Source organism: Triticum urartu, chromosome 7A (assembly GCF_056163025.1).
Source record: "Triticum urartu cultivar PI428250 chromosome 7A, HENAU_Tu73, whole genome shotgun sequence".
NCBI lineage: Eukaryota > Viridiplantae > Streptophyta > Magnoliopsida > Poales > Poaceae > Triticum > Triticum urartu.
Genome location: NC_141879.1, coordinates 640,151,579 through 640,163,165, shown reverse-complemented (window position 1 = coordinate 640,163,165; position 11,587 = coordinate 640,151,579). Strand labels below are relative to the sequence as shown.

The following is an 11,587-nucleotide window of genomic DNA, read 5'->3' as shown; positions in this document are numbered from 1 at the left end:
CAGCAGGCGGACACCAATGTCCGCATCGCGATGACAACGAGGGAGGCCCTGATCTACCTAGGGTTAAACCCTGGCCAGTACATGCTCGTCAACGACGCTGTGGCGGCTGCCAGCACCGGCTCGTCCGCGTTTCCTCGGAAGGTGCTGCCGTAGTCGCCCCGCGCGTCAGCGACGCACCCGATTCCTGTCTTCCACGTCTACCCGCAAGCCTCCCGACTCTCCGGGGAATGCTCGTCAGAGGTGAGTGTGGTGGCTCCATCCACGCCTGCACCCGCGCCCATCAACCTCAACGTCACGCTGGTGGCCGGCGCCTCGTCATTCGAAGGGACCAGGAAACACGCACGAGAGATGCCAGCCGACGTGCTCCCCGGTTCCCGCAGCCTGTTCGACACAATGCCGGCGGACCGCCGACGACGACATGGCTAACCGCTGACATGATCCATGGCCGCAGGCCTTTTAAAATTTGTACGCGGACATGAAATGTGTCGCTTGCGTTGGGCGCACGGGCGATCTAGAAAGAAAATAGGACAAATGTCGAGCGGGCGGTCGATCCAAATAGGCAAAAAACAAACAAAATCGTCATCCATTTGGGTGGACGCGTTGGAGTTGCTGTTAGGGTGGACGGTTGGGGCGGCCGTGGGCGTTGTTGTCGCCCGAGACTCTGACAGCGATCGGTGTCTATTTCAAAAACCCAAACAACCCAGCCCACGGGCGCCCGAGCACCACTGCAGATTTCGTCGGACGGCGACGGAGACCCTCGACACAGCCCCCCTCCCCCCCAAAAAAACCCGCCCCTCTCGCCGCCGACCCTTCCCCATTGCCCGCCCGTGCCGCGCGCATGGCCGCCTCCACGACCCTTCCCCGTTTTCTGAAATTGGTGTCATGACAATGTTTTTGAAACGGTCTCCACGACGATGTTTTCTGATTGCCGCCACGACATCATTTTTTGAAACTGCGGCCACGACAATGATTTTTCTGAAATTGCCACCACGGCAACATAAGTAGCAGATGATCCGATTGCTTTTCTTTCTTATGTCTAAGGTGTTTTGTGCTATTTTATAAGGATTTTTTATGAACTTATTTAGTTTATACGGTATCGTACCACAAATTATCGCAAATTCATTTTAGGGGAAATTGTATATCCAGTTTATAGAGGACACGGTTTTAGCAGATCCGTTAGAGATGCTCTTAGGCCATGACTTCCCCTGTGACGCCCGGATAATTAAGCTACAGTAATTCTCTACTAATGAAGCCACGTCATCATGATTACTGTTGTTAAACTCGCGTTGGTTCGAATTCGCTCCAAATTCCAAATTTAAATTAAAGTCCAAAAATCATATTTGTCAGACATGAAAACTAAAATGTTCATCATTTGACAAAAATTCCATAACAAATGATTGTTAAGGAAAACAACATCACCTCCAAGCCAAGATGCACTATAGCAATTAAAATAGTGCCATTTCAGCTTTTCAAAATGCTATTTTATTTGTGCAAAATCCAAATAGTTCGGTTGCCCCTCAAACTTTTTGTGGCAATGCCAAACACTACAAAGAATTTAAGTAGCCTAGTCCCACAATTTTTCAAAGTATTTTGGTAGCCCAAACCTTTCCCTAGTTGTCTCTGTCTAAAAAAACAGAAAACCAGAAAAGAGTAAGGGCCTACTTGGCCTCTGACCTATGGCCCAGCCCACCTACTCCACATCTCCTTTCTCCTGTACACAGAGGGCGTGTCGCCCATCCACCGGCACCATGACCGGCGATGCACACACGTCGGGCATCCACCCGAGCTCCGGAGGAGATAAGGCCGATCCCTAGCCCCTGCAGCGAAACCCTATACCGCCCACATCCGTTCCCCCTCGATCCCCTGTCTTCCTCATCCCCTTCTGCTCAATCTCAGACGCGTAAGCTCCGTGTGACCGAGTTCCTCCCCATCGTTGCCGCGGCCACCGCACGCCCCTCTCCACGCAGGCGAGTCCAGGAGGACCGCCGCCGTCCACTATGTCGTCTGCGGCCACGAGCTCAAGCCGGGAGCCCCCACATCGACCGGATCGAGGTCATCTTCAATCTCCGCCCCGCTGCTTGCCGTCTTCGATTTGGCCTCACCGGAACCTCCCCGAGCCGCTTTGCTCACCTACAGGCTCGATGTGAGCTCCTCTCTCCGTTCCCCTTTTCTTTCCCCTCAAATTCGTCGTCGTTTGACCGCCCCACATGTTGGCCGCCATGACAGGGAGCTCGGCTTCGCGCGCCCGCGCGCCCCTGTTCGCTGCTCCATTGACGCGCCCCTAGCCGCGCTCGCGAGCCTCTAGCCGCGTCGGGCCTTGGCCTTGCCGCTCCTGCTGGAAGCCGCAGCAGCTGCCGCCGCTACTCCCGCGACTAGTCGCCGCTGCTGCTTCTGCTCTACTGCTTGCCGCTGCTAGTGCCACTTCCTGCTGCCTGTTATCGTGTTGCTAGTGCCGCCGCATGTTATTGGCGTTGCAGGTTCAGCCACCGGCGCCCCTAGGTGCGCCCGTGCGTGGGCACGGCCTGGTGGCCGCCTGACTCTCTGCCATGGCCGCCGCACTCGCTTACGTGCGTGCCCAGCCAGAGCCGGCTGATAATTAGTTAGGTCTATTAATCTAATTACCTAGATTTTTTAACTAATAGACACTGACTGGTGGACCCCATCTAGCTTAACTAAAGTAATAAAACCTGTTAAAATGTGTACCTATGACGCATGGGTCCCACTGGCCCCATTGACCAGTCAAACTATTGACTGGGATAACCCAGTCAATGACATGTGGGTCCCCTGGTCCCTTTGACTAGTCAACAGTCTCAGTTGACTGCTGACTGGCCAGTCAATAGGACCCCACCAGTCAGCCTCTATGCTACTTTGCTATGTACACTTTGTGTGTGCACGTAGCAATTTAATCTTTTTTTGAATTAGTATTAATTCCAGAATATGTCTAAAACCTTTAGAAATTCATAGAAATTAAACCGTGGCTCGAATGAAAAAACTTTATACATGAAAGTTGATCATAACGACGAGACGAATCCGAATATGCGGTCCGTTCATCTGTCACATGTCCCTAGCATAGCGAACATGCAACTTTCCCCCTCCGGTTCATCTGTCCGAAAACGAGAAACACCGGGGATACTTTCCCGAATGTTTCCCCCCTTCGCCGGTATCACCTCCTACCGCATTAGGTCACTCCCGGCGCATCTTATAGCCATGTTATCCTTTGTGGTGCTAAGTTTGCTTTATATTTATTGTTTCTTCCCCCTCTTCTCTCCGGTAGACCCCGAGACCGATGCTGCCCTTGTGATCGACTACGTTGACGACGACCCCCCCCCTCCTTGCCAGAGCAACCAGGCAAGCAAACCCTCCTTGAGCATTCCGATATCGTCCATTTCTTTTCCTCTCATGCTTGCATTAGAACTGCTACTGCTTTCTGTATGATCCTACTCTGATGCATAGCATGTTGTTGTTACCTGCTTTTATACCTTACCTGCTTATCCTAAACTGCTTAGTATAGGTTGGTTAGTGATCCATCAGTGACCCCCACCTTGTCCCAGTTGCCCCGCTTTATGTTCAATGACTCGATCAACGTGATTGACGTCCAGGCCCCGACACCGCACATCACCCCCCTAGTTGTACGACTCTGCAGAGTTATCATCGAGTGCCGAGGGTGGAACCTCTTACACCACTCCTGATGAGATCTCAGTAGTGTAGCTATACGGCTGAGGTCATCAAGGGTGATTTCCTCCTTAACCACTTCCGTTACGGCTCTGTCGTGCAACCCCTCAAGTGTGAACTTCGAGGGTGGATCCTCTTACGTTCACCTTGATGATAACATCGAGTGGAATTCACCGAGGGTGATTCCTCGGGTTTTCACCTTGGTGTTAGACACACAGTTACTATGGTTACTATGACTTTACACTGAACCATGTTACTAAAGACGGGTCGACCCTGAGGGGTACCCGCGCGAGTTTAATAGCGAGTAATGTGGAGTCGGGTTGACCTGTAAGGTGCCCGCAAGATACTTACGAGGCGTGGCCGGGCATTCTTAGCCCTTGTCGCAAGTACTCGAGACGGGGCTACGGGGTCACATCGATCGTGAGTCTCTGCTCGTTACCGCGCGTTCCTAATGCACTACGATTTGGATATTTGATCCGAGAGGCCTCTGGCCTGATAGCACTAACCATCACGTGGGCATAGTATGGGCGTTTTGCGTCGTATACATCAGCCGAAGCTTAATAGACGTCAGCGACTGAGCGGCGCGTGCCGGGTTGGACTGGTAAGCACCTACCTTGTTGAAGGAGGTAGCTAGGTCTGCTCACCGGCCGCGTACGCAACGTGCAGGAGTTCCCGAGGAGATGGTCCATGACCTCTGGGGGCATAGGTTTAGTCCGGCGTGCTGGCCTCTCTATTAAGCCTAGGTCGGGTTGCGGCGTATTGTTTTGGCCGAGGCCGGGCATGACCCAGGAAAGTGTGTCCGGCCGGAGTTAATCGAGCATGGTGGGTAAGTTGGTGCACCCCTGCAGGGAAGAAAACATCTATCGATAGCCTGTCCTACGGTAATGGACACTTGGAGTTGTATCCCGATCGATACAACTAGAACTGGATACTTGTGATGAGAAATGGTTTGTGATGAGAAACGGATGGTGATGAGAATTGGAATGTGTTGACACTTGAATAGTATGGCTCTGTGATTGCTTTCTCGCAGGGAGTTGAGAAAGGATCTCTGGCCAAGGTTGATAACACTTCTACTACTTTACTTTATGCTACTCTACTCCCTCCTGTTGCTGCAAGATGGTAGTTTCCAGAAGATGCTAGTCTTCGATAGGACTAGGCTTTCCCTCTATTCTGGCATTTCTGTAGCCCAGTCCACATATACAGCCTTCTTTTGATAATGTTGCATATGTAGTGTAGATCCTTACTTGCGAGTACTTTGGATGAGTACTCACGGTTGCTTTGCTCCCCCTTTCCCCCCTTTCTTCTTCTTTCCGGTTGATGCAACCAGACGTCGGAGCCCAGGAGCCAGATGCCACCGCCGATGCCTACTACTACGTGGAGACTGACGATGACCAGGAGTAGTTAGGAGGCTCCCAGACAGGAGGCCTTGCCTTTTCGATCGTAGATGCTTTTGTGCTAGCCTTCTCAAGGCAATCTTGTCTAACTTATGTCTGTACTCAGATATTGTTGCTTTCGCTGACTCTTGTGTTTTCAAGCTTATGTATTCAAGCCCTCAAGGCCCTGGCTTGTAATATAAAACTTGTATTATTTTAATTTGTGTCTAGAGTTGTGTTGTGATATTTTCCCGTGAGTTCTTAATCTTGATCGTACATATTTGTATGTATAATTAGTATATGATTGAATCGAGGGCGTCATACGCCCTAATATAAATAGTGGGTCTATAAGGTCCCTCCTTCTTCGGCGAGCTCGAGATGAACTAGAAAAGATGGCTGACGCTATGATATGAGAAATAGTAAAACTGGAAATTGTACGTAATTGTCTAGCAAAAAGAAGGTTCAAATGGATCACAAATTTTCTTTTTGTTAAAAAAACAAATCACAAAATTTCTTTTTGCACTTGCAATTGCAAATGAACTACAAGTTCGCAGGACCCGTATCTCACATAAGAGTAAATACAATAAGCTTATGTAAGCGGGCTATAAGAGTTAAAATATTATATTTCTGTTAAACATGGAGGGGAGAGAAAAAGAGCCGGCTATAAAATAAACGCAAGCTGCAACACGTGCTTTTAGGCACTATATAAGAGTGGGATATATGCCATGCATTAATAAAATAACACATATTTACGTCTAACTATTGCACTCCTACGCACCAGCTATAACGATGATTATCACCCGAGGCAATGCATTGGCCAAGCCCTTTAACCAAGGTCTGAGTCGGTAAAATCCCGTCAGAGCGGATAGGCACCGCACCGGTCGCCGTGAGAGTCCCGGCCGACAACGACGCCCGCGGCCGCCCCAAATCGGAAGCCCAAACCCAAACCCAAACAACCCAGCCCACAGGCGCCCGAGCACCGCCGCAGATTCCGCCGGACGGCGACGGAAACCCTCGACACAGGCCCCCACCGCCCCTCCCCCGCCGCCGCACCGCGCCGCCGCCCCTCCCCCATTGCCCGCCCGCGCCGCGCGCATGGCCGCCTCCTACTACAACCCGCCGCCTCCCAGGGCCTCCTACGCTACCCTGCCCCCTCCCCCGCCGGGCACCTCCTCGTACGGCACGTACCGCCAGCACGAGCACGCCTACCTCGCGGCGCACCCTCCGCCCGCGTACGGCGGCTACTTCGACCGCGCGGAGCCCCTGGCGCCGCCGCGCGACGAGCTGCGCACCCTCTTCATCGCCGGCCTCCCCGCCGACGTCAAGCCGCGCGAGGTCTACAACCTCTTCCGCGACTTCCCCGGCTACGTCTCCTCCCACGTCCGCTCCGGCAAATCCACCCAGGTTTGACCCCCCAGCTGCCCTTTCGCCCCACTCTAGGGTTTGCAGACTTGGTCCTTGGATGTTGTACTTAACCCAACCTGATTTTTCTGCGCTGCAGTCGTATGCGTTTGCTGTGTTTGCAGATCAGCCGTCTGCGCTAGCTGCAATGAGTGCCACAAATGTAAGATCTCGACTCGCCATGATTAAGCATCGCGTCCAGTTATTCTTTCCCCATTATACAATTGCTCTCACTTCCTTACGATTTGGATGAACTTCTGTTTCGAGACTGAGTTTCTGTGTCAGAAGTTATGCTGGACAATAATCTGTCGTGTCTAAGTTCTGAATTGTGAGTGCTGATTTTCTGAATCACTTATTTTCTACAGGGATTGATATTTGACCTTGAGAAGAACTGTTCTATCCATGTAGATCTTGCAAAATCTAATTCAAGATCAAACTCATCAAAGCGCCCCAGATCAGGTTGCATACTTTTTTCTTTTATATGTTATGTGACTGTTGGTTTTTCTGCTGTTGCTCACAACCTTTTTTTCTTATTCTTTTCTTAGATTATGAGGATTTCCCTAAATCTACTGGGAAAAAAGCTAGAAGTCCAAGGGGACGTCCTGATTCAGGTATTATTCAAGTAGCTTGGGAATAGTATTGTGGTTTTTTTTTTCTTTCTATTTTTTACACTAGATTGATCTATCCACCACCATGTATTCATGTTGGTGGTTGGTCACTACAGCTTCATCGCAGTCGCATGAGCAATACATACACTGTTCAAAATCCACGATTCTGTACCAACCGCTAAAATGATTCCCCTCACTGTAGAGCTACTATAATTGTTATCCTATTGTTTTCTTTATATTCATATCGAACTACGCTTCTTATCTGCGACTTCATATCCTCGGTGGAATGCCACTTCATCTTTGCAAAACACTCACCTTGCACATCTTTGGCACATTGCGCCATATCAGGTGCTGGAAGCAATATTCACATGTCCGGAATGGGTAATTCTTCACACAGCTTGAATGGTTATCCTGCACAAAGGTTATGGCACACTCTTGAGCACAGTCTTATTATGTGTGTTTTTGTTAGGATAATCAGCCTTAAGTTATCCCGTGGCTGATACTAAAAAGAAGACACCAGCACTAGGACATCTACATTCTGGAAATGTCATAACACTAACTAATACCATTTTCAACTTGCAGTTATATGGATTTTGGTTCTAGTGCCGCTTTCAGCAAGGTGAGTTGATTCTTGCATCTTGATATGTGTATCTCAATCAGGAATGAGGTCTGTTGGATTATAAAGTAATAAACCAAGATATTCAAATATGATCCCAATTTCAGCTGCTTGTAGTTTCATATGAGGAGGCTTTTCTATTATTTCTTTGATAGTTTCTCCTTGACCGGCTTCTCTGAAAATTTAGGTGTTAGTTTGGACATAAGATTTTAACTATATCAGGCAACTGTGAAGTTTGAACAATTGTTGCAAAGCTTATTAAGCTTACCCTCTTCTTTAACATTAAGGAATTAGGATTTAGGAAAGCTGGTTAGAAAACTTTAGTAAACAGTCTCGGTTTTTCGTGAACGAGGAGAGCAAAAATCAAATATTTAGGCAACACAAGTTGATACTCTTTATTTTTACTCCTTTTTTGGGATTAGGCCGAAGGCTAACTTGTTTTTGTATGTGCGCTTACCTGCAGGATCCAGCAATATTTGCTCCTCAAAATAATCCACCATGCCCTACCCTTTTTGTTGCAAATCTTGGTCAGACTGTTTCTGATCATGAGCTGACTGATGTTTTCTCAAGGTATCGACTAAACCTTATGATATGGGATAAATAGTAATTGTGTTTTAACAAGCTTCATGTTCAGTTATGAGGGATTCATAAAGCTGAAGATGCAAAACAAGTTCGGAGCACCAGTTGCATTTGTTGATTTCAAGGTATCATCAACAAAATTGCCATTCTCCCTTATTGTGTTTTATTTTTTTGTATAAATTATATACTAATGCAGTATATAGTGCGTATGATAAGGAGCTACTATGCTATGCTATATCTTCCTAAACGGGTGATAAAATTGGGCTTTTGTTCTTTTGTATTCATTGCTAGTTATCTTGATTGCATATGGTTCATTGAGACAATCTTAACCTTCTATTGTGCTCTGTTTGATGATATCTATCCAACCTTTCTTAAATAACCAGTAAGGAATATCTCTAAAACTGATTCCTTCTTGGTGGTAAAATTATGTGAAGACTTACATTTCCCATTTGTTTTGAGTCCAAGAAATTGAACCAAGAAGATGGAATCTTTCTCCGTTCAGTCATGCTCAGTTAAGTGGGTATTGAGTGGAAAGCATATCCTATTTGCCTGATAATCTATGTTAACAAAAAGCAAAGAAGGAAAAAAATATATATTTTAATGTTCCAGCTTGACTGTTATTTTACGAGAGGTCACTTGCTACCTATATGTTTTATAATGTTCCTGTGTTGTGTCGTGAATAAATGCTATTGACTTCATGCTACGTAGTGCATTTTGCATATGTAGCCATGTAGGCATCAGCACACAAAATAATTGTAATGAAATGGTTGCGAATTACTATGACATTGCTAAGGCCCTGTTCGGCAACCCTCCGCTCCATCAGCACGGAGCGGAGCGCTCGGTGTGCCCTTTCAGCGACTCTCCAAATTTGAACTAAATGCTGCTCCACTCCGGACCGGAGATGGAGTGGGGAGAGGGTCCGAACAGGCTCTAAATGACTTAGTATTTCCATTCCTGTTATCAGTTAAATTTTTAAAGAGTTCATCCCAAAGTGTAATTTTCTTCTGCAGGACGATCGCAGTTCAACTGAAGCCCTGAATCGTCTCCAAGGTGCTATTCTACAATCATCATCTGGCGAGGGCATGCGTTTAGAGTATCCTACACCTTGCACATCATTGTACTTCCTTGCTGTTCTGTCTAGTTGCAGATCCTTTTCGTAGGATCATTTGGTTGCTTCCAATTAAAAGTACCATCTTATGAGAGCTGGTGACACCAAATTCGGCACCCCTAACAATTACATCACCAGCTCACTGATGCAAAATGGCCTATGAATCTGTGCAAAGCTGAATCTTACCTGCACATGCTATCAGTCAAGCAACAAATGACATATCTTGACAACCATCAGCTTATAAGAATAACTAACTACATGTCCATATTTTGCATTCATGCTTTCCCACTGTTTTATTTTGCAGTCATTTATATTCCCTTAACATGTGTTAGATACGCTAAATCTCGGATGGGTCTGCGCAAGCAGCGTGACAACCGGTCCTAAATGCAGCGGAGAGCGGTGTTCGTCGTTGGCTGGCGCTCAAATGCTGTTCAGCCTGATGCCACAATCTATGCGGTCCAATGCCCTTGCTCGTGATGTGTTAGGTTATGGAAGGAGGTCTTTCGGTCGCATAACATGATGTAATTGATTTTAGTCGTATCGCCTAGTTCTGATTTGCACTACTATAACTCGCTCTCTTGGATATACTGTTTCTGCATCCTGTATGATATTTCAGCCACGCGTTTTGTTAAGTTGAATGCTGAACTCAGTGTGTTGGGTAGAGGGATATTATTCGGAAGGTTCAGACAGACAGTGGTGTACCATGGGTGGTGTGTGTTGGATGTTGTAGTTCGCCAATGTGTTAGCTTCAGCTTGTGTGTGCAGTATGGGGCTGGATGAAATTTCCGGATGGGATTTCAACATGTGTTTCCTAATGGACGACGTGTTCCAGTCAGCGCCGTGGTTGACTCAGACAAGGCCTCGGTTGGTTTGTTCATTCTGTATGGGTTAGTTTGTTCATTCTGTCACCTATACGTGCAAATATGAGCCTACATCCGCACCAGGTATCTGATCGGGTCCTCGCACGGCTGGCTGGTCACCGCCGATGACAGGTCCGAGCTCAACTCGGTCACCGGTCAGCAGATCGCCCTCCCGCTGGTGACCACCAACGAGAGGGTGAGACCCATCTTGGACGACGCAGGCGCGCTCGCCAGGTACTACATAGCTCACAACTAGTTTCCTCACTTCTTCAACATTATAGATCTCATCCACGACCCATCACTCGAGCTTTCGTTTGCAAGAACAGGGGACTGCAAGCTGCCGCATGGCTGGGACTACCAGGACTGCGTCTACACGGACGGTCTGGTGTATGCGTTCAGGAGCTCTGGGCAGGTCGGCACGTTCGATCTCACCGGTCCCACTGTCTGGGTTAGAATTTTGCGACCGGTGACCCGGCAGCCCACCCGGGCGTATGAGACAGGTTTGAGACGTCCGGCTGTACATGCTCTAATCAAGTTTAGGCTATGGAGGTCCATCCAACTAAATGCTGAATTCAGAGTGCTTATGTTTAAGAACACGTTATTATGTACTAGTAGTGCTAAATTTAAGGGCGTGACTATATAACATCTAGATGTGACATCAGCAGAACTCAGCGGTAGTTCAGCATGTTGTTCTCCGTTGTTTTCTTTCGACTGAAGTGTTGTTCTCTTCTTTGTTTTGTTTTTTCGACTGAAGCATGACAAAAAAAAGCATCGCTCTCTTATTTGATTTCTTTTCGGACTGAAGCGTGACAGAAAAAAATAATCATAAGTGACGCAGTGCATTGCATAAGAATTGAACACAAGACCTCCTACTGTGGAACAACAGGTCCTGCCAGTCCAACCAATAGATGCTCTTGACATGAACAAACGGGAAACCTTAGGATGTGTTTGGTTTCAGTGACCAACTAGAATGGCATGGGTCGGACCCGTCCCAAGGCCTAGTTCCTGTGTTTGATAAGTAAGTGGAACAAGAACCAAGTCGTTCCCACTCGGGGAATATTCGGCCCATATCCGGAATGCGCCGATACCTCCAAATCGGAGGAATCACGTGGAACCTGTCTGGGTCTCGCTCTAACCCCTCTCTCTCTCGATCTGAAGAGGAGCAGGTCCGGCGGCCGGGCGACTGGAGGGCGATGGCCTGACCTGCGGGGGCGTTCCTAGGACCCGTTCCTGCGGCGGCCGCAACCTGATCTGCTTGTGCGCGGCGGCGTGATCTGCGGGAGGGCGTCACCGGCGGCCTGATCTGCTAGGGGGGCGGCGCCGATGGCTTGATCTGTTGGTGTGAGGCGGCCTGATCTACTGGGGGCGGC

The 11,587-nt window shown here is 48.3% G+C and overlaps 1 protein-coding gene and 1 long non-coding RNA gene across 3 annotated transcripts; both read left to right on the top strand.

The window, feature by feature from the left end:
- The first annotated feature begins 1,461 nt into the window (after positions 1-1,461).
- LOC147960951 (uncharacterized) lies at positions 1,462-4,927 on the top strand. Its single transcript, XR_015609846.1, has 2 exons — positions 1,462-2,143; positions 3,275-4,927. It is a non-coding gene; the product is annotated as an uncharacterized LOC147960951 (long non-coding RNA).
- Positions 4,928-5,887: 960 nt separating this feature from the next.
- On the top strand, positions 5,888-10,108 carry LOC147960950 (RNA-binding (RRM/RBD/RNP motifs) family protein). Of its 2 annotated transcripts, XM_087532486.1 has the most exons (10): positions 5,891-6,449; positions 6,547-6,609; positions 6,812-6,905; positions 6,992-7,057; positions 7,403-7,475; positions 7,637-7,673; positions 8,134-8,240; positions 8,305-8,374; positions 9,260-9,342; positions 9,690-10,108. In XM_087532486.1, the coding sequence occupies exons 1-10, from the start codon at positions 6,141-6,143 to the stop codon at positions 9,739-9,741; spliced, it is 954 nt and encodes a 317-aa protein (XP_087388612.1). In that variant the 5' UTR covers positions 5,891-6,140; the 3' UTR covers positions 9,742-10,108. The 2 variants fall into 2 exon arrangements, with proteins under 2 accessions (XP_087388611.1, XP_087388612.1); XM_087532485.1 differs by lacking the exon at positions 9,690-10,108 and having other exon boundaries at positions 5,888-6,449; positions 9,260-9,683.
- Positions 10,109-11,587: the final 1,479 nt, after the last annotated feature.